Source organism: Mauremys mutica, chromosome 9 (genome assembly GCF_020497125.1).
Source record: "Mauremys mutica isolate MM-2020 ecotype Southern chromosome 9, ASM2049712v1, whole genome shotgun sequence".
Classification (NCBI taxonomy): Eukaryota; Metazoa; Chordata; order Testudines; family Geoemydidae; genus Mauremys; species Mauremys mutica.
The window spans coordinates 5,610,728-5,633,482 of record NC_059080.1 but is presented as its reverse complement, the minus strand read 5'-3'; the positions used below and the strand labels follow the sequence as shown (position 1 = coordinate 5,633,482).

General features: G+C 41.6%; 1 protein-coding gene and 1 non-coding gene across 3 annotated transcripts; both read left to right on the top strand.

Annotated features, from left to right (window-relative positions):
• The first annotated feature begins 4,288 nt into the window (after window positions 1-4,288).
• RBMX (RNA binding motif protein X-linked) lies at window positions 4,289-18,913 on the top strand. Of its 2 annotated transcripts, none has more exons than XM_045030893.1 (9): window positions 4,289-4,399; window positions 5,824-5,949; window positions 6,133-6,239; window positions 13,306-13,477; window positions 14,624-14,743; window positions 15,109-15,223; window positions 17,491-17,616; window positions 17,705-17,793; window positions 18,305-18,913. In XM_045030893.1, the coding sequence occupies exons 2-9, from the start codon at window positions 5,841-5,843 to the stop codon at window positions 18,610-18,612; spliced, it is 1,146 nt and encodes a 381-aa protein (XP_044886828.1). In that variant the 5' UTR covers window positions 4,289-4,399; window positions 5,824-5,840; the 3' UTR covers window positions 18,613-18,913. The 2 variants fall into 2 exon arrangements, with proteins under 2 accessions (XP_044886828.1, XP_044886827.1); XM_045030892.1 differs by having other exon boundaries at window positions 17,690-17,793.
• LOC123378133 lies at window positions 5,991-6,064 on the top strand. The gene has a single exon (XR_006582475.1). It is a non-coding gene; the product is annotated as a small nucleolar RNA SNORD61 (small nucleolar RNA).
• Window positions 18,914-22,755: the final 3,842 nt, after the last annotated feature.

The following is a 22,755-nucleotide window of genomic DNA, read 5'->3' as shown; positions in this document are numbered from 1 at the left end:
TTGTTTGTGAATTCACCGGGAATCTCCATAGAGGGACCTCCACAATTTAAATTGTTTTTATCCGTATGCTGTAGCTAGCAAGACAGAAATGTTAAAGATTCATACCTGTTGATTGGGTAGAGAACATCACAATTATTTAAAGGTAATTAAGACACTTGTGAAAAATTTAGCCATCTTCTTTTCTATCATTTTGCACCAGCTATACAATTTCTTTATTGAGAACAGGCTTTTGTTGCCCATAATCAAAATGGACTTGGTCTCTCTGCACATGTGAAGAGTTTGGTTTTGAGCAAACATAGTTCAGCCATTTTGGATTATGAGGATAATAGGAAAATAGATCTCCCCATTACTCAACATTCTTGCTGCAGCCAAAACTGATGTGAAGAGAAAGCTGAAACACACCAGAGAAATTGCCTTCACTGAAGAAAACATTCAGTGGCCACTAATGAGTCAGTTTTATCATCACTGAACATGAGAATGGCCATAAAGGGTCAGGCCAATGGTCCATCTAGCCCATTATCCTGTCTTCCAACAGTGGACAATGCCAGAGGCTTCAAAGGGAATGAACGAAACAGGGAAATCATCAAGTGTCCATCCCCTATCATCCAGTCCCAGAATCTGGCAGTCAGAGGCCTAGGGACACCCAAAGCATGGGGTTGCATCCCTGACCATCTTGGATAATAGCCAATGATGGACTTATCCTCCAGGAACTTATCTAATTTCTTTTCTGGACCCACTTATAGTTTTGGCCTTCAGAATATCCTATGTCAATGAGTTCCACAGGGTGACTGTGTGTTGTATAAAAAGTACTTCCTTTTATTTTAAACCTGCTGCCTATTAATTTAATTGGATGACCCCTGGTTCTTGTGCTCCGCGAAGGAGTATATAACACTTCCCTATTCACTTTCTCCACACCATTCATGATTTTATAGACTTCTATCAATTCCCCCCTTAGCTGCCTCTTGTCCAAGATTAACGGTCCCAGTCTTTTAAATCTTTCCTCACACGGAAGCTGTTTCATATCCTTAATCAATTTTGTAGCCATTCTCTATATCTTTTCCATTTCCAATGCATCTTTTTTGAGATGGGCCTGACCAGAACTGCACATATTATTCAAGGTGCAGGCATACCACACATTTATATACTGGCATTATGATAATTACTGTCTTATTATTAATCCCTTTCCTCGTGGTTCCTAATATTGTTAGCTTTTTTGACTGCCCCTCCACATTAAGCAGAAGTTTTCAAAGAACTATCCACCACGCCAAGATCTTTTCTTGAGTGGTAGCAATTAATTTGGACTCCATTATTTTGTATGTGTAGTTGGGATTATGTTTTCCAGTGTGAATTATTTATCAACATTGAATTTCATGTGCCATTTTGTTGCCCAGTCACCCAGTTTTGAGAGATTCCTTTTGTAGTAAGATGAGGCCCTGAAACATAACCTCTTGTGTCAGAGGCCCAGTCTGAGGCCTGAAGCCTGAACCAAAGTACTTCCAGGCATTACTAATCAAAAGCTGGGCTGTGAACCAAAGGCAGGCCCCACTCACAGAAATTAGGGAGAAGAGGGTTGCTAGAAGCAGGTGCATCCAAACATAAGTGCTAATAAGAGGAACTTGTGCCAAGATAGCATCAGAACACTCCACAGAGATAACAAGGAACAGGCAGGTGCATCTTAAAGACAGGGTCAAAAGGACATGATGGATAGATTTGTTTGAAACAACATGATCAAAGAGGGAGACAGCCCCTAATGAGCCAAGGGCTGTACTTCAATATGTCAGTAGGGATGAGTAATCTGTTCTGTAACTGTATAAAAGTAGGTCCTGGAGTGCGCATCTTTGTCTGGCCTAGGGGGCAGTGGAAAGTCCCGCCACTGACTGAGCCAGTCCATTGCCAGGGGGCACAAATTCATAGTATATCTTGTAGAGTCTATGGGAAACTATTACTGTACTTCGTTTGACAATAAACCTGGTTCGGGTTCCTTCGTACCTTACTAGAGTCTGTGGACTTTGGGGGTTCTCTCAGGATTTGCTGTGTCAGCTATCTGTGCAGAACTGGGGCAGCACACAGAGGGAACACGCACACAGTCGACTGTTATCATCATCGAACAAGAGCAAAGCACCACACCAGTAGCTACTGACAACACCTTTGTACCTTTTTGAAGTCTGCTTTGGACTTAACTATCTTGAGGCTACATATATTTGTTGACTAATAACTACAAATAAAGGATCAAACCTAGCTACATTATTATTAGACAAAGGGGATTTGGGGATTTCTGTCAATGCTCTCCATTCCCATTCTACTTCCACTGTATGGTAGTTTAAATAAATTGCCAGAATTTTGCAGAATTTTAAAATATGGTGTGCAGAATTTTTAATTTTTTTTGGCACAGAATTTCATCAGGAGTACTACACATACTTGCTGCTAACAGTTATTTTCTCCATCAAAGTCTTTCCACAATTCTGAATAAACTATGTATATTTAATTGCCATTTTTGAGGATTACACATTTGTCAACAGACATATCAGTACACGTTTCTTGGCGTTTGCTGGAAGGTTTCATTCCTAGTGAGATCTTGCAATAAGCTGCATGTAGCACGAGCCCCATTAAAGGCAGTGGGGTTCTGCGTGGGTGCAGGGATTTGTCTGCATGGAGCAGGATCTGGGGTCAGGTTTCAAAGCACTACTGCAGGGGTCGGCAACCTTTCAGAAGTGGAGTGCCGAGTCTTCATTTATTCACTCTAATTTAAGGTTTTGCGTGCCAGTAATACATTTTAACGTTTTTAGAAGGTCTCTCTATAAATCTGTATTATATAACTAAACTATTGTGTGTAAATTAAACAAGGTTTTTAAAATGTTTAAAAAGCTTCATTTAAAATTAAATTAAAATGATGGCTGGGACCCCAGCTGGCAAGGGGCCGGCGGCTGGAACCCCACTGCCAGTCTGGAGTTCCATCTGCCAGTTCCTGTCAGCCGGGGTCCCGGCCACCGGCCCTACTCAGCCCGCTGCTGGCCGGGGGTTCCGTTCACCCAGGCCAGCAGCGGGCTGAGCGGGGACAGCGGCCAGGACCCCGGCTGGCAGCAGCGTGCCAGTAAAAATCGGCTCGCGTGCCGCAGGTTGCCAACCCCTGCACTACTGTTTCTAAGTTACATAGCTGGCAGAGGAGAATATGGCATTAACTTTGTGAGAAGAGAGAATGTTTTTCCACCCTTACAGAACTTGAAAATCTGCATGGATTTTGCCCAAACTTTATTCAAAATTCCCCTTGGCCAGAGCCTAAACATTAAGTTTTGTCCCAAAATGTATTTCAGAAAGTTTAAACCCAGGCTATAGCAGGAAGTTATGTATGAAGCTATTTTGCCCCCACCCCCACCCTGAATCTGTTCTCCTCCCCCTTGGCTGAAGTCCATAACCTCTTGTTCAGAGTTATGGACAACCTCCATTCCCGAGGTGTCCGTAAGTCTGAGGTTCAACTGTACAGCACTAGTGCAGACCAGCCTTCAGAGAGGTGGATTTACTACAGCAACAAATGAACCCCTTCTGTGGTTCTAGTGTCTATACTACAGCAGCACTGCTGCTATAGCGTTTCTACTATAGACGTGCCCTATAGGCACCAACACAAAACCTGGGTGTAAATGAGGGCTTTTCATCATGTCCTGGTGTATCTGCACTACAGCCACTCCAGCGGCTCAGCGCTGGTACACCAGCTGTGCAGCCACAGTGTCCTACAGCACCAGAAGGGGTTTTGCCATCCCTGTAGGTCAGCGGTTCTCAGACTGGGGATCAGGACCCCTCAGGGGGTCACGAGGTTATTACATGGGGTGGGGGTGTAAGCTGTCAACCTCCACCCCAAACCCCGCGTTGCCTCCAGCATTTATAATGGTGTTAAATATATTAAAGTGTTTTTTAATTTATAAGGGGGGGGTACTCAGAGGCTTGCTGTGTGAAAGAGGTCACCAGTACAACGGTTTGAGAGCCACTGCTGTGAGTAAGCCACATCCCCAGTTAGGCCAGGGAAGAATCATCCCCTCAATTTCGCTGCATTCACAGCAGGGATGGGGTCGACACTACGCCGACCTAATTGTTAGGCGCAGGCGGGGGCTGTGTCTGTGCGTGAGGCCCACAGCGTATGAGGCGGGCTCTAGGGTCCTTTCTCTCCCCCTAGAGCAGCCAATCGCCCCCACACGAAAGAAGGCTCCTTATCCCCAAGCTCCCACAACGACTCGGGCCTCTTTAACCCCCCCCCGTTACGAGCCCCCTCCCGGCTGGCGGCTGCATCCGGGTCCCGCCGTCGCGTTCGAGGCGGTGACGTCACTTATATAAAGGCCTGCAGCGCCTTTGTTCGCTCTCTCATTGCGCAGTTGCAGCTCAGTCTGCGAGGACGGGAACGGGAGGGGAGGTGAGTCCCGGCCGCGGCAGGCGGGAATGGCGCGGGAGAGGAGAGCGGGGTCGCGGGGGGCAGGAAAGAGGACGCCAAAGGGATAGGGAAGAAGGGTTTTTTGGAGAGGGTCAGGTCCCGGCCCTCCGTCGGGGAGCTGAAGCTTCCTCCTGCTCTGGAGCGGGGTGTTCGGGCACTGGCTGCGGTTCGGCGCCGCGCCGGCTCGGTCGGTGGATTCCCGGGGTGCGCGCGCGTGGGTGAGGTGGCCAACCCGCGTGAGGAACGGTGGCCGCCATTTTAGGTGTCGGGTAATTTTCGGGTCCCGCTGGGTGGGCCTCGCGGGGTCTGTGTGTGTGAGCGCGCGGCGGGAGGGGCGCGGCTCTTTGTTGCGGTTGGGGTGGCTCGATGCCGGGCAGACACACGTGGTCTGGTAGTTTCCAGTTGAGCTGCCGAGGCGACCCGCCTCTCCGGTAGATTATCCCCGCCAAACGTGGCCGCCATTTTGTGGTAGTGTCGCGAGACTGTTGAGGGTCTAACGCTCCTTCCCCTCCCCCCCGCCTTGCCTGGGGCTCATGAGCCCCCCCCCCCAGCCTTTGTCTTTGTGGCTGGCTGCTGGTCCCGCGTGCTCGCTTCTCCTCGGCCGCAGCGCTTGTCCAGCCACCGCGCCGCCTTGTGACGGCCTTGGTATTCCGGGGGGGCTCTGCTTTTCCCGCCATTGTGTGTTTGGGGGGGGGCAGCGTTGGCACATTCCTCCCGTAGCTGCTGACTCCCATCTGCGCTACAGTGGCGGGTTGCACGCGGCCCCCCTATTATCAGCACGTTGAAAAACGGGCCATGATTTCCAAACTAGGCTTGTGCAGAGTTTGGAAATAAGAGCCAACTGGCCGAAACCGGCCTGAAGCGAATTACTCTGAGATTGGTTTTGCACCGTTTTAAACGTAGCTGCAGGGTCCTGCTTCTTGCCCTCTGGTAAAGGATTTTGCTTTGTTTCCATAGGATTTAAAAATTGCTCCTTCTGCCCATAAAACGTCATTCCTACATCATGTGCAGTTAGAGCAGGGCTTATTAAGGTCTCATCAGCCCCCCCCAAAAAACGGTTTATGTATTCCAGTACTGTATTTTATAGCATGTTTGTCTTCCTTCTAGATGGTTCAAATTATATAGGTTCATCTGTTAGAAATACTATTAGGATGCTAATTATGAATATTGCTTTGTCAAATTGATACTGTGTGTTGTGTCCAGCTATCTCATTCTTTCATACAAATGGTCTGTTTCTTTTTCACTCTGAAGTTTCTGACTTGGTTAGGATAAATCACTTTTATATGGTGAGGAAGGAGAGGGAGGTTGTGAGTTGAAATACTTTCTGGTGTTCACAACTTATTACAAAAAAAATAGTTTTTTCTCTAATGCCATCTTGTCTCACTAATGGAACTTATGTTTTATAGGTCCTACTAGAGTCAAAATGGTTGAAGCGGATCGTCCTGGGAAACTGTTCATTGGTGGACTGAATACAGAGACAAATGAGAAAGCTCTTGAGGCTGTATTTGGCAAATATGGGCGCATTGTGGAAGGTAAAAATAAAATTTCTAAATGGATGCTAACTAAAAGTTATGCTGTGATGAATCTTATGGCATTGATCAGCTGAAGTGATATTGCTTTCTTGATCCTCTAAGAAGTTCTGAGCACGTTGTAAGGGGTAGGTGATGCTGTGAGACTTAGGAAAAGTAGAATAACCTTTAGGTTTGTATTTGCAGTTCTCTTGATGAAGGACCGTGAAACTAACAAGTCCAGAGGATTCGCTTTTGTCACATTTGAGAGCCCAGCAGATGCAAAGGATGCTGCCAGGGATATGAATGGAAAGGTATGATGTTTGATTAAATCATGCTTGTTCTATCACTACTACAGTGCAGTGTCACTCTTAATTATTTGAACTTAATAGCAGTGTGCTTTACAAACAAGACTTGTATTAAGACCTGAGAGTCAAGTCCTGCTGTAACAAATGACCAAATTTCTTTTCTGCTGCTAAACTTACAAATGCTAAATGTAATCTTTGCTATAGAAGTGGCATTTATTAAAGCTTCTCTTTCTGTCCCAGGATTTGGAGATTGTGTGAAAGCTTCCTGCTAGTGAGAATAAGAGGGAAGCTAATTTATGTATCTTTGAAAAAATCAGGATGATTTTCGGATGGAGTTTTTTAGCTTTTTATTATAAAAATTCTTTACCCTATCTGTTTGTGAAGCCAAAAGCTACATAACTCTTATCAAAGTCTAAATTTGATTATGAACAGCATCTACAGTACTGAATTGATACAAACACAATTTCTTAATCTGAAAAGATGGGAGTCTCCATGGGCTAAATATTGACACATTTTGATAAATACAAAGTTAAAGAGAAACAGAGTTTTTGGAATTTGAGACAGTTAGTCACGTCTTTTAGCAGTTATTGTTCCTGCTGTAGAGGATGGATAAAGGATATCTGTGCTTACTAAGCACACACTACCAGACCTAAGCATGATAAGGAAGGTGGCTTTCCAGCTATATCATTCAATAGTAGTAACAGCCATGATTGCATGTCTGCTCCTTTCTCAAATCTGGCAATTTAACTAAGAACAGTAACTTTTGATGATAGGAAAGGCTTGAATTGCTTCATTTAAACTGATATTCAAATAATGTAGCTATACATTGTCAGCTTTTTATGAAACAAGTGAAAAGGCCCAGGATAGTAATGGGGATGCATAGCCTTTGATCTGTAGGTCACAGGCTAGTATGTAGTCCAGGGTGATATTGCAAAGTTGATTGCAGTTGCCTTCCCTATGGGAAATGTCTGCTGTTGCTGATGAGCATCACAGCCTTCCTTTTTGCAATCTCAAGAGCTGAACAACTATGTAGTAGGACTGGATTTACTTTTCCCTTGGAGGTGTCCCCTCTAAATCAATTGACACATTGCTGGGGCAGTTGAGGAAGCCTGTATTGATCTTATTATTTATCTTCTATATCTAGAGTTCTTTAGTTGTCATTTGGCACTCTTCACAATTTGGATTATATTCAATCGTTTGATATGTTTTGAGTGTTATACATATCTTAGTGTTATTAAGAATTATATTTTGCAGTGTTTCAATGGCTTTTTAGTAAGTATCTATGGAATCCTGGGAATGGAACATCAACGTGCTGGTCGTGTTCTTAGTTAAAATATTTAATTTCAGCAAAGCTCTCTTAATCCTTGCCTTATGTTGTCTCACAGTGAGAGTCAAACACAAACAGTAAAAGCTAGCTATAGCATGACTTGCTGTCAAACTGTTTGAACATGTGTTCTTGGTGCTCATGCCCAACTTAGTGTTACAACTTGTGCCACCATTTCAGAGATGAGCAGTCTTTCCGAGGCAAAGTTCACAATCATGTGACTTGGAAGGCAGTCTTTTACTGACTTGTAGACAGTTCCTTAAAGGTGCTGTTATTCCAGGATTTACCTCAAAATATGCAGGTTACTGTAATACTGAGAACTATGTAGCACAATTCTAAAGTCCTCTTAAATAGTTTAAACCAGAGTGGCTTGAAATAATGTTATGCTTTAACTGCAGAGGCACTAGAGATTAGTGACTGGCTGAGAGGATTTGATCATTAGGCAGTGTGTGTAGAGTGCTATTCTAAAACTCCTCTTACTACAAGAGATTGTTCTTATTTTAGGTCTTCTATATTAGAGTATAAGATTGGCCACACTTGGAACTTTTAGAACAAATGCCCAGTGTATTAGCTAAAATGGTGGCTTGTTTATATAATGTTTAATTTTATTTCTCTGAGGAGATCTGGGCATTCTAAAGTAGTATGCACCTTCTGCATCACTGAACTGATAGAACCTTAATAAAATGGTGCCTTTTGGGTTGTATGAGCACCCTCTCAATGCCAGTAATGATCTGAAGGGTGGTCCTAAGTGTCCAACAGCCTTTGATTCCTTCTTCCTGTGATAAACTGCAGATGCATGAAATGAAGGACCTTTCATGGAAAATCTTTAAAAACTTGTTCTGGGCCACAGAACAGTTTATATATCTGCATCTGCTTAAATTTGGACACACTGCATTCTGGGTCAATTATGGTCAATCCCAGAGGGAAACCGAGGTAAAGTGGTATCTTTTGTGCCTTTTTTTTTTTTAAGAAAAGAGCGAGGGACAGGCAAAAGGTGTAGGTGAGACATGTCTTGGACCAATTTCTGTTGGTGAGAGAGACATTACCTCACCCACCTTGTCTCTCTGATATACTGGGACCAATATAGCTACAACATTGCATCCTTCGTCTTTGTCATTTGAACGTTGTGGAAGATATCCCAACGCTAGTGCTCTGTAACGCTATTCCTCTGAGACACTTTAGGTCAGAAAAGGCGCATGCGTTCTTCCAGGCTTTCTATAGGACAGAGCTCCCATGAGCCAGAGCCTTGTTTCCATCTTTAGATCCTTACCTTGTTCCCATAAAGGGGCCTCTTCGGTTCCATGGTTTCCTAAAGTGGGAAAGCAGCAGAAGCTTTCTATATAGGGAGTAGCTGCTTAAACCAGGTGTAGGATTGTTGGGATACAGCAAGCCTGACCTCTGGAAAAGATTAAACTAGATCTGTAGTAGGTTATTGGCTGACCACCTCTTAGCCTAAGGAAGCGTGGGAGTTCTACACTTCTGGTTCTTTCTATCATCTCAAGTCCAAGTCTTCCAAACAGCACAAAAGAGAGCACAACACTTCAAATTGGTAGAGTTATTCTGCCTTTTAGGCCTGGTCTACACTGGGGGGGGAGGGGGTCGAACTAAGGTACGCGACTTCAGCTACATGAATAGCGTAGCTGAAGTCGAACTACCTTAGTTCGACTGACTTAACCGTCCTGACGCCACGGGATTGAAGTCTGCGGCTCCCCCGTTGACTCCGCCACCGCCGTTCGCGGTGGTGGAGTTCCGGAGTCGACGGGAGCACATCCGGAGTTCGAACTATCGCGTCTAGATTAGACGCGATAGTTCAAACTCCGAGAAGTCAAACTCTCCGTCGACCCGGCCGGTAAGTATGGACCTACCCTCTCACTCTCACTTCTAATAATTCTCAAGTTTGATAGTTGCTGGGAGTCAAGATGGCTTTGCTTTGTTCTCTGTTGGGGATAGGTGATTCTCATCCTTGTAGAGTGAAATTACCACAGATCACTGGGTTTCGGCTGCTGATTGGTCCATATGAGATTGAGTTCCATCCTGGGCTGCCTCCTAGCTTCTTTCCTATACGTTTTCAGAAATCCCTCAAATGATTTGCTATTCAGGGTAAAACTGAGTTTTCTAATAAGGATGGGCGACAAAAGAAATGTTCAAGCAGTACAGAAGAAATTACTTCATAGATGCTTTGTCATTCTGAAAAGACTGTCTTCATCCCATAATGGATTTAAGGAAACTGAAGTTACATCAGAGTTCAAATTATGTGTAGTACCGCAAGCTTTTATCCCTATTTTTTTCTCTCTGAAACTGGTTCAGGCATAAAGCATATACTTTTACACTGCAGTCAGATTAGCTCACAACATACCTTTGCTTCTTCATACATGGTGATCACTACAGATAAACCCTCTCTGGAACTATCCTAGGCTCCAGTAGCCATGGCTTTTCTACTAATGAAGGCATTTGCCAAATGGTCTTAATGCTCACAGTGCAGTTTTCCTGAGATTATAGTTAACATGCTCTCCATGACCTTTCAAGGACACTTCCAGTCATACATTTTTATGATGCTAGGTATGACCTCTGCCTACCTGCAGAGGAGATCCTTGCATCAGTGGTTGGTAGTGCCATACAGTCCAAATATAGGTGATTTAGGTATACTGTTTGTTATTTTACTGAAGGCTGTCCTAGAGTCATCAGTGGGCTGATAGGTCTTTCTAGTACCAACTATTGCAGATGCATTCAGTTTGGTCTGAGAAAGTGGGCTGTTCATGGTCAATAAAACATATGGAAAGCCAAACTCTATATAAGAGTGTCTGGTTGCACACCATCAGGTGAACTTGAAAATCCTTTCTGTTGTTCAATCAAGGACCACATAATACAAAGTAGCAGAGTCCTGTGGCGGCTGGTAGACTAATAGACATATTGGAGCATGAGCTTTCGTGTGTGAATACCCACTTCGTCAGATGCATCCTAATACAAAGTGTCAGGACAGTATGACAGCCGTGTGTTATGATAGCAGGCAAGGAAGTACTCATTTCTTGCTATGAACCTGGGCCTGTTACCTTGCTACTAAGGAAAGTATTTACCGTTTTTGCATCCCTGCCCATCTTGGCTAATTGAAGTTGAAGTCAGACTACAGAAACAGTTAGCAATTAGCAGTATAAGAGGAATGACATATCTATTAAATGCCTGCCAATGCACAAACTAATCCACCTGACCTCTTACGCTTTAGCTAGCGTGGTGTTACTTGAAGGTTTTAGGCATTAATAGCACACCTTGGTACTATTTCTTGGCAATCTTTACATCTGTTGTCAAGGGTAATTCTCTAATCCTCACTTAATAAGAACCTCCCCAGTCCACCTTTATAGGGTTATACTGATTGCCCATTCCCAGCTGCTGCGTAGGTAGTACACCAGCAACTGTAGTTGTTTGTTGGGTCAGGACCTGTGGCTTATAACCATGGCGCTGAACTTCAGTATTTGTTGCAGAGTAAGGTGATCGCTGCCCCCAGAGAGTTTATAAAACTAAGCTTAAGACATGATCCAACTATGGATGTGCTGTGTTCATAAGGCTGTCTTGGGCCCAGCAAAGGATAAGGTGTTAGTAAAACTACTGTTCTGCTGATACAACACTAACCAGTTAAAGGTGGCTTGGGGTTTTACATCAAGTTATTGTTGGCTGCCATTGTAATAACCACTATTTAAATTTCTGACTTTTTATGACACAGGAGGAGAAAGGGAAATAATTAAAGCATTTTAACTTTAAGGCTTTAAAATTAGGGCTTTTATTTTTAATTGTTGTTTTTCAGCTGTAGTCTCCTTTTTATAGGGTAGACCCCTGTTTGAGCTTTCTCTGAAGGCACTGAAGATTGTATTAGTTGTCTAATTCCCAAAAGACTGTCTTGAGCAGTTGGAATTAAATCTGTTTTATTTTAGAATCAAACAAGAAGCTTGTAGGTAGGAAAAATAAAAGCAAAGATAAAATAATGCCGCTTGTGTCACTAATGCTTGTTTTCTTCACTTGCATCCTAGCTGCTGGTAAAACAGGCTCTGCACATCATCCTATTAGTCACTTAAGACCTTTGCAAACTTACTAGTATTGGACTGTCCCAGGCATTTGTAGCTGGCCTTTGGTCACAGGTTCACAGCACCTGCTACAGAAGGTGATGTTATCTTGGCTGAGTAAGCCAGGCTCTCATTGAACAGAAAGCAAAAAAAATAGGAAAGAAGTAATGCGGGGAAGGAAAACCACACATTAGGGAATAGATGACAACAGGCACTTAAAGCTTGCATTCCAGGTATTCAGGAGTTAGACAATGCCAAATGGTTAAAGAGATATTTTGGTATCAGGACAGCAAAGGCCCAAAAGTGGCAGGAATCTACAATGGGCCAGGAGAAGGTGGAGCAAATGGTCATGTGATAAAGCTTGCTCCTTCCAGTCTTTCTGCTGTCTTAGTGACCTCTTCAGACAAACTGTGTCCAAGAAGTGATTGCATCCTCATGCAATTGAAACTAACCAATCAAAACACTTGCTTCCATTTCTAGAATATTTCAGCTCATCATGACAACTGATGGCTTTTCCATGAGCCTTGCAGATGCCTTGTCATAGTTCCAACTTAAACAATCCAGTTTACAGTATTTGTGTCTCCAGCTTGCATCCAGCAGACTGAGTTGGACTCTTGGGTAACATGCTATGGGAGAGTGCTTGTACTGCACCATAGGGAACTAATTTCTATAAAGCTTCAAAGATGTGAGTGGTAAGGGGGTGTCATCACCTACAGGCTGCAAGACACCTCTCTTTACTGGTGACCAAAGGCCTCATGATCACTAACTGCAGAAAGGGAGAACTAAAATAATCAGTTTGATTCTCTTTAATGAGATGTATTTAGCGCAATATTTTTGTCCTTTTTGAGTTCTGGGCAGAGTAGATGTGAAGAAATCTAAATAACACAAACCTTTCACAGAGCCTGCAGTCTTGATAGATAAGCTCAAATCCTTTAAGGACTCTTGACTCTTTGGTTCCAAAACTTTTGATAACCCAGCATATAATAGGCTGGTAACAAAGCAGCTGAAAAACTTTGAGTTTACTTGTTGAATATATTGAGCACTGAACTTGTATTATGGCCACACAAGGCACCCATTTTTGTAGAGCCATGCCTTTAAATCTAGATCTAGAATCAGCTCTTGCTTTAAAAAAAAAAAATCTATTCCTAGTGGTTTCAGAGGACCTTGAAAACAACATAAACTGACTGTCACCTTTTTGAGTAGGCAGCCTGATGTAATAGTGCAAAGGTATCAACTGTTCAGTTCAGTGTTAATTTTAAAACTGCCTTTAGTTTTCATGCCAGCTTTAATTTAGTTCATGGCTGATCATCTTAGCAGAAACATCAAGTTAATGCATCCAGCTGACAAACCTTTAAGCTTCATCCTTGGAACTTCTGATGCCACTGTAGTTTGGTATAAAAATCCTATGGCCTATTGAAAACTGAAACTGGAGAGAGTAGTGCATACGTCTGTTTTAAATAATATATTCTAAGTTTAAACACCACAAAAATACCAGAGTTCTAATTTCTGAAATTGCTGCAGATTTCCCCTAAGTGCCACAGGAGCAAAGAACCTTCCTGTAGAACTTATTCCTTCTGAGTACATTCCCAGTTGTTTATACTGGCATTCTGAAGATTCAAAGCTGTTCTACAATTACCAATTGCTTATTTAAGACAAAAGCATAACTGAGCACTGAGTAAAGCGGCTTTTTTTTTAGTCATTAGATGGGAAAGCAATTAAAGTGGAACAAGCAACCAAGCCATCCTTTGAAAGTGGTGGTAGACGTGGACCACCGCCCCCTCCAAGAAGCAGAGGTCCTCCCAGGGGCCTTAGAGGTGGAAGAGGCGGAAGTGGAGCAAGAGGACCGCCTTCAAGAGGGAGTCACTTGGGTATGTATTTACATATCTGATTATACTTGGACAACATGCAAGACTATCAGATTTGGAAGGTGATGATATCCTTCTGAAAAATCAAGCCACTGAATAAAGTATTCCTTGTTTTTAAATTAAAAACAGAACAAAATGTGCACTCTGCAGTTGAGTCAAATTATTGGCTAGGTAATTAGACTTAAACCTTCTAGTGTGTGAGGGTTCCTTTCTACAGATAACATTCTGCTTGACTTTGGACTAAAATGGAAAGCAAAACTCCTGCCTTGCAAGCAAGCGAGGAAGCTTTCTGGTGTCCTAGTTTGAAAATCATCTTGCAGCTGGGAAAAAGACTGCAAATTGTTCACCTTACTGCCAGAAGAGACAAACTCAACAAGCAATAGCTGCTGACTTCAGGGATTGATCCTTTGAGGGTCAAGCTTAATTCTTCAAACTTTGAGCGCTGCTTGTTTAATATAGCACTGTCTAGAGCAGTAGCTTTTAGGAGAGATATTTGACTGGCTATCCTTTGATGTAGAAAATGTTAGAGTAGCACACAAGGTTTTGTTAGTGTTTGTCTGGATACTGGACTAAAATGAAACAAGCTGCTTTCTTAATGGGAGAAGCAAGTAGCCCCATATCTGCGGTGTAGCTGAAGCTTGCATGCAAAACAGCCAGAAAGCAGTTCCTCCTAAATACTTAAAGATTTCTGTTCTGTGGGGTCTGTATAGTGGGTCCTGCATTTCCTCGAGGGTAGGATGTGGTCAAATCTGCTTTTAGGCTGCTCTGTTCCTTATTTGGCCACACTATCTGGAAACAGTGGACTTGTGCATTATTTAGGCTATGTGACCATGTAATCTGATTTACGTTGCTCTTCCTCCTTTGGTCACACTACATCTTTTATTCCTGACTAGGGCTTCCGAGATTTGACCGCTGTACCAAAAAAGGGCCATTTTGGAATCTCAGGGAGCATGCATGTGGTCAGAGTGTTGCAGTTCTTCTCCACTTGTCTCTTAAGTTCCTCCTACAGACTTCTGTTCTCTCTTGGTGGTACTGATTTGCCACTGCTTAATCATCTCAAATTTTAGACATTTAAACTGTAGCAATATAAAAAATGGCTTATCTAGTTCATCATATAAATAACCGGTTGACTTACTCTTACCTTTTTAGGTTCTTCTAGGGGGCCACTTCCAATGAAAAGAGGTCCACCTCCACGAAGTGGCGGACCTCCACCTAAAAGATCAGCACCTTCAGGGCCAGTGCGTAGCAGTAGTGGAATGGGAGGGAGAGGTAAGGAGTTCAATGCGTTGTTTCTTTTTGGTTGGCTGGATTTATCCATGCCTGTAACAAATCACCAATCACTTTAAATCAAATTCATTGTTAGTATAATGTTTGTGCTTGTATAGCTATTGACTCTTCATGTCAGCAGAACTTTCAGATCTGTGACTATTTAAAGATGTTCCTCTACTGCTGTTTCTTAGTTTGACTAGCAGAGCCATGAAACAGTATTGCACTGAATGCAGACTATAGCAAAGTGATCTCCTAAATAACTCTGAACTATGCTGTTAATACAACTTTGCATTGAGGAACTTCCTCTGCAGCATTCTTGCTTCATTTTTAAACAGTTGGTTTACCTGAATTGTCCTTCTTTAAAGCTCCTGTATCACGTGGAAGAGACAGTTATGGTGGTCCTCCACGCAGAGAGCCAATGCCATCACGGAGAGATGTCTACATGTCACCAAGAGATGATGGTTATAGTACAAAAGACAGGTAAAGTTAATGCATTACAGTTAAAGCTTAAAACCAGGGTCCTGATTTCTAATTTTGCCTGCAGAGAATTATGCTCACCTATGAGGAGCTGGTTGAGGATTTGAAATTGAAGGGTAGCTTAGGCGAAAGTGATCATGAAATGGTAGAGTTCATGATTTTAAGGAATGGTAGGAGGGAGAACAGCACAATAAAGATAATGGATTTCAAGAAGGTAGACTTTAGCAAACTCAGCCAGTTGGTTGGTAAGGTTCCATGGGAAGCAAATCTAAAGGGAAAAATAGTTCAAGAGTTAGCTGTTTTTTCAGAGAGACTTTATTAAGGGAACAAAAGCAAACTATCCCACTGCATAGGAAAGATAGAAGTATGGTAAGAGATCATCCTGGCTTACCTATGACCACTTCAGTGATCTGAAACTCAAGAGTCCTACAAAAAGTGGGAACTAAGTCAAATTACAAAGGATGAATATAACCAAATAATGCAAGTATGTAGGGACAAAATTAGAAAGGCCAAGGCACAAAAAGAGATTAAATTAGCTAGAGACATAAAGGGTAACAAAGCATTCTCAAAATACATTAGAAGCAAGAGGAAGACCAAGGACAGGGTAGGCATGTTACACAATGCTGGTGAGGGAGAACAACAACAAAATGTGGAAATGCTAAATGGCTTCGTTTCAGCTTTCACCAGAAAGGTTAGTAGCAATTGGGCATCTAACATAATGTGAAAATGAGGTGGGATCAGAGGCTAAAATAGGGAAAGAACAATTTAAAAATTACCTAGACAAGTTAGATGTCTTCAAGTCACCAAGGCCTGATGAAATACATCCTAGAATATTTAAGAAGCTGAGGAGATATCTAAACATTAGCAATTATCTTTGAAAAGCCATGGAAGACCAGAGAGATTCCAGAGGACTGGAAAAGGGCAAATGTAGTGTCCATCTAAGGGAAATAAGGACAACCTGGAGAATTATAGACCAGTCAGCTTAACTTTAGTACCTGGACAAATAATGGAGCAAATAATTAATCAACTTGCAGATAATAAGGTGATAAGTAGCAGCATGGATTTGTTGAGGAATTGTGTCAAACTAATCTAATAGCTTTCTTTGACAGGGTAACAAGTGGTAGATGTGGTATATTTTGACTTTAGTAAGGCTTTTGATACTGTCTCACATGAACTTCTCATAAACAAACTAGGGAAATACAGCCTAGATGGAGCTAATACAAGGTGGGTGCATAACTAGTTGGAAAACAATTCCAGAGAGTAGTTAGTTATTAGCGGTTCACATTCAAGCTGGAAGGGCATATTGAGTGGGCTCCTGCACAGATCCGTTCTGGGTCAAATTCTGTTCAACATCTTCATCAATGGTTTAGATAATAGCATAGAGAGTACGCTTACAAAGTTTGCAGACGATACAAAGCTGGGAGCAGGTGCTTTGGAGGATAGGATTAAAAATCAAAATGATCTGAAGTAAATAGGCTGAAATTCAATAAGGACAAATGCAAAGTGCTCCAGTTAGGAAGGCACACGTACAAAATGGGAAATGACTGCCTCGGAAGGAGTTCTGCGGAAAGTTAGCTGGTGGTCATACTGGATCACAAGCTAAATATGAGTCAACAATGTAACACAATTTGGCGGGGGCGGGAAGTTAATGTTATTCTAGGATGTATTAGTAGGAATGTTGTAAACCAGACAAGAAATAATTCTTCCGCTCTACTCCATGCTGATTAGTTCTGAAGTGGAGTATTCTGTCCAGTTCTGGGCACCACATTTCGGGGAAGATGCGGACAAATTGGAGAGTCTAGAGAAAAGCAACAAAAATGATTAAAGTTCTAAAAAACATGGCCTGTGAGGGAAGACTGAAAAATTGGGTTTGTTTAGTCTGGAGAAGAGAAGACGGAGAGGTGATTCAAGTACATACAAGGTGGTTACAAGGAGGAGGGAGGAAAAATTGCAGCAAGGATGGATTAGGTTGCACATTAGGAAAAACTTCCTATGAGGGTGGTTAATTTACTGGAATAAATTTGCCTAGGGAGGTTGTGGAATCTCCATCACTGGAGATTAATAGCAGGTTAGATAAACACCTGTCAGGGATGGTCTAGATCAGTGGCTCTCAAACTTTATTACTGGTGACCCCTTTAACATAGCAAGTCTCTGGGTGAGATCCCCCTGTTATAAATTAAAAACATTTCTATATATTTAACACCATTATAAATGCTGGAGGCAAAGCAGGGTTTGAGGTGGAGGTTGACAGCTATCACTTTTTTTTCTAGTTATTCAAGTAGAGATTATCCAAGTTCCAGGGATACAAGAGATTATGCGCCGCCTCCAAGAGATTATGCATACCGTGATTATGGTCATTCCAGCTCACGTGATGAGTACCCCTCTAGAGGATACAGGTACCTAGCATTGTATTTTTCTCAACTTCAGTCACACTCCGTCACAACACTGATTTGTAGTAAGTCTCAGCAGTTTTTCTTCTTATAGTGATCGTGATGGCTATGGTGGTGGACGTGATAGAGACTATTCAGATCATCCAAGTGGAGGCTCTTACAGAGATTCGTATGAGAGTTATGGTAAGGACCCATTTTGAGGATCTTGTAGCAGAGTTTGTAAAGGCTTCCTAATCCTGATTTACTAGGCTGCTTGCATTTACGGGGGAATGTCACACTCAGTTTTCTCCTCACAGTGAAAGTGAGAATGCAATTATTAGTTTATTTAACAAGATGATCAAATGATTACCGTAACCTAACGAAGCAAAGTCTACAGTTCAGAATTGCAACTATCACTGGAAAATATGGCTGAGTTTCTTCTCTAAAAATAACACGCTGTTCTGGAATATCCCCCAAAAGAGCCTGCTTGAAATAAACACCGTCTTCAGTCCTTTCAAACAGTCTTTAAATTCATTCGCTGCCTGATACACAGCCCCCACTATAAATGTCCCAACATGGCAGATTATATTAAGAACGTCTCAATTCATACAAAAGAGTAACAGTAAACTTTAGTGCAGCAATTCTGTAAATTCAGATTTAAATTGTTATATATAACTTATAGTGTTGCCATATTACCTGACCATTGACCCTGCAGGTAACTCACGTAGTGCTCCACCTGCACGAGGGCCCCCGCCATCTTATGGTGGAAGCAGTCGCTATGATGATTACGGCAGTACACGAGATGGATATGGAAGTCGAGAAAGTTATTCAAGCAGCAGAAGTGATGTCTACTCAAGTGGTCGTGATCGTGTTGGAAGACAAGACAGAGGTCTTCCCCCTTCCATGGAAAGGGGTTACCCTCCTCCCCGTGATTCATACAGCAGTTCAAGCCGCGGAGCACCCAGAGGTGGTGGCCGTGGAGGAAGCCGATCTGATAGGGGTGGAGGCAGAAGCAGATACTGAAAAACAATCATAAACTTTTGGACCAAGACAGATTACTTCTCACAAACCCAAGTGGAAGTTGTTCTATCTTTACTACCAGAGGACTACTAAAAGGAAAAGTTGTTCTTACCTTTTTTTTATTGTTGCCTGTTAAGTTTCCCCCTCCATGATTTTTATGCTTTTGTGAGGAAAAGTTAAAACAATGTTTAATTTCATTTCAAAATTGTTAACATTTCTTTCAAAAAGCAGATGTTAAATGTATAAAAGTTGAGCTGTGTACTAGTGTTGTAACTTTCAAAGTAAAAGTTTCCCTGAAATGCCACACTTCCCATCTGATTTTCCTCATGAATGGAACAAGCAGTTCTAAGATCTTCCACACAACATCTAGCCATCTAAAATGGAGATGGATCGTTCTACACATTCAAACTCTCATTCTAAACAAATTAGTTACTTGTGGTGTGGAGGGTGGTGGGGATGTTCCACGCTATAATTTCAGTTTCCTCTTTGGTTCTGAAATCACACAATATTCCCAGTTCAAAATTTCTTCAGATCCTTGTGTAAAGAAAAAATAAGGATTCCATTCAGTCACTAAACCAGAAACAGCAAATGGATAATGCTGACCATACTTTGCCTTCCTACTGTTTTGCTGGGAATTTGCAAGGACCTCTCCCCCAAAATAAACCATTTACATGTAATAAGTCAACTACAGAATACTGTAAATAAAAGGTTTGACCAGTTCCATCAAAGAAGCTACAAAACGATGCTTACTCATACTGTTTCAAATTTTTGCAACTCTGTGTAGTGTCTCACTTTTAAAGGAACATCTTTGATTCCAAAGGCAAATGGAGAAAATAAGATAAGCAAAGAAGTCTTTCTCTCCAACTTCTCAAAGGCTTATGACTTCATAAAAACAAGTGAATCTTTCAGCATTCCACAACAGATTTAAAGCATCAAATGCCTGTGAAACAGCAAAGATGGGTAAGCAAAGCAAACTAGTTTTTCAGTCTGTCAAAATTGAACCAAATTACCTTCCTCTTAGTACAGTAAGACATGCTGTACGTCATGGCAATGGAAGTGCTTTCTGTATTTAAAACAATATCTTATGGAAAAGCAATGCTGGAAAGCATTAGAAGTCTTCCAAATTCAACATTTCTTCTTATGGATATAAAGCATGTATGGCATCAATTTTGAAACTAAAGCGTTTAAGAATGCAGCTCGTAGACAAAATATGTTGCAAAGTAGGGTTGGGAGGGGGAATTCTATGCTCAGTATGTTTCATTGAAGACACTTAAAACAAGCTGCATATACTATATTTCTAACAAATATTAAAATCCTGATGAAATCAGGAATTGGCTTAGATTGCCAAATATATCAGCTCGGATATTGGGCATTTTCAAGCAAGCCATTGCAAACTTGACGTTTAGTTGGATGCCTGACTTTATTTTAGTTTTGTGAAACTGCATTATATGGGGAAATTCTAGTACAAGTGGCAGAACCTGTGGTGAGTTGTCATGTCCCAGGTAGAGCCATGAAGTTCAAAAGATGCTCTTGAATATAGTAGACTTGAAGACCTCCAACTAAAAAAACGTTACTACTCTAGTCCTCAAAATAAATTTGCCGTTCATCTTATGGATTTAACATGGCAGTGCACCATTGGAAAGGAATGAGAATCCATAAGCCATGCAACCTATCACTAAGCCATTCCAGTCCATTCCAAGCCAGTGAACCTTCCACCACTTAAAGAGAAGTAGTAGAACTTGAAACACATTAATCTGCAAACCCAAGCTTGTGACTTTTCTGGGACCGGGACAGTTATAGGTTGGATAACCATTTTAAATCTGTTCTAGCTCTGTCATATCTGTTTTAATTGTTGCAGGTTGATTACCGTCAAAGGCGTGATGATCTGAGGTACAGTTCTGACACATCTGCATGGATAAGTGACTGCAGCTGTAACAGAAGGAAAGGTAAATTATATAATAGCATTGTAACTTTACAGAAATTTCCTTTTTTTTCATGTTCAAACTTTTGATCTCACTTTTTTTGGGGGGGGGCAAAGAACATGCCTGTTTTTATGCTTGAAAGCAAAATTTTTAGGACGTTTGAACAGATTACTTTAGCAGGTTGGGAAGTGGCAAGGATAACTGGAAGGGGCTTGGACCAAATGCATACACAGAGGCCTTGTCTGTGAGATGCACTAGCTCGGCTAAGAGTTCAGTAAAGAGTAGTTAAACTAGCACAAACTGCTGTATGGATGCTTATTTTGTTTTTTGAGTTTGCTTTTTTAGCTTTAAATTTACTCCTGAGCTAATGAAGCTAAGCCAAAATAAGCCTGTTTAAAAGAAAATGGCCATGCTGCTTTTGCAGTTTAGCTTTAATTTTTAAGCAGTGCCACCTTCTTTATGGAGATTTGATCCAAAATCATATGACTAAGCTTAATTTAATATCTAATGATCTTTGAGTTTGCCTTTGAGGTTCTCCTACTAAACTGTGGAATAACAGACAAATGAAGCAAAACAGCTCAAGTTCTGTAGGTCATTTGCTTATTGTTTAGCGCAACAAAGCCTACCTCTTTCACATCAGTGCATATTCCCTTTAATCAGGGGCCCAGCAGGCACAGGAACAGATGTTTCCAGTTTGCTGGGACAACTGAATAAGGATGAAAGGATCACTGAAACAAATACCCCCCCCCCCCCCCAAAGCAGATGGATTATTGCTCTGTTAACACAATTTTACCAAAAAGCCTCCAACCAAACAGTTGCAGTAGCAAAGATGTGGGTTAACTTGGATGTTGGGTGAACCTCAAAACCTAACAAAGCATAGAAAAGATGGGACATTCCCATTTAAAAGAAACTACATGAAAAATCTATACTCTAAAAGAGAACTTGCAGTAAAACATTGGCTTCTTGTTTGCTTTCTAAAATGCTGCTTTAAAAAAACTGAAATAGGGAAGCAGGTACTGCCTTGTGCATGTGACTTTCACTATTTGTTTTAGGAAAGTTTTTTGGAGAGTTTTTAGCTGACAAAGGTGGAGCATGTCGCATACCAGTGTGACTCTTACTGTGTTGGGTGTTTTCATGTTATTGTTCTGTTGGAATTGTCATTTAAAAGTACAGCCCCCAGGGGCTTACATAGCTGCTCAATTCCCTATCAGAATGTTATAATATTGCTTTGTAACTTACCTTGACTACTTAAAGCTATTTTGACATGAGGAGGAAAATATTTACTAACTAGGGTGCACTATTAATTTAGAACACTGTTTTACTCTAGGATTTGTTTCTGCACTAATTTACTTTTTCCCACTACATATCTAGGACAGTATAGTGGATGCAACAAAGTTGTGAGCAGCCTACATTCCTATTCCTTATCAATAATATGTGACTTTGGAAAAGCAAAATTAATTAAAAGATCTCGATTTGCCATTAGGATCAGTATTAACATCTCTAAGCCAGTGGTTCTCAACCTTTCCACATTACTTCAGGAGTCTGATTTGTCTTGCATATTCCAAGTTTCACCTCACTTAAAAACTACTTGCTTACAAAATCAGACATAAAAAATACAAAAGTGTCTCAGCACACTATTTTAATGAAAAATTGCTTGCTTTCTCGTTGCCATATAATTATAAAATCAATTTGAATATCAATATTTTACACTTCAGTATATAGAGCAGTATAAACAGGTAATTGTCTGTATGAAGTTTTAGCTTGTACTGACTTCACTAGTGCATTTCATATAGCCTGCTGTAAAACTAGCCAAATATCTAGATGACTTGATGTACCCCCTGGAAGACCTCTGTGTACCCCTGGTTGAGAACCACTGCTCTAAACCACCACTAACTGGAGCCCAGGGTCAGGATTAAGGTCCATCTGGGAACCGGGAGGCCCAGTTTTATTACCAGATTGGCTACAGGTGATTTTTGTGGCATTATACAAACCACTTAATCTCCACTTTTGTTTCCTTACCTATAAAAGTTAACCTCATGGGGATAAATGACAAAGCTGTTCGTCGAGTGCTCTGAAATCCTCTCATGGAAGGTTTAGTATAGAATTAACTTTATCTAAGTCTAGGGCTCAAAAAAAATCTTGCCAGTGGCAAATAGGAAGACAAATTCCTAGCTTTAACGGCTGTTAATACAGCCATCAAAAGTAAATCAGAGTAAGTTTGCAG

Excerpts from the sequence above, each read along its gene's own strand:
- RBMX (XM_045030892.1), top strand. The coding sequence starts at position 5,841 with ATGGTTGAAGCGGATCGTCCTGGGAAACTGTTCATTGGTGGACTGAAT. Across the intron at positions 5,950-6,132 it reads ATATGGGCGCATTGTGGAAG|TTCTCTTGATGAAGGACCGT; the intron begins GTAAAAATAAAA and ends TTGTATTTGCAG. Across the intron at positions 17,794-18,304 it reads AGATTCGTATGAGAGTTATG|GTAACTCACGTAGTGCTCCA; the intron begins GTAAGGACCCAT and ends TTGACCCTGCAG.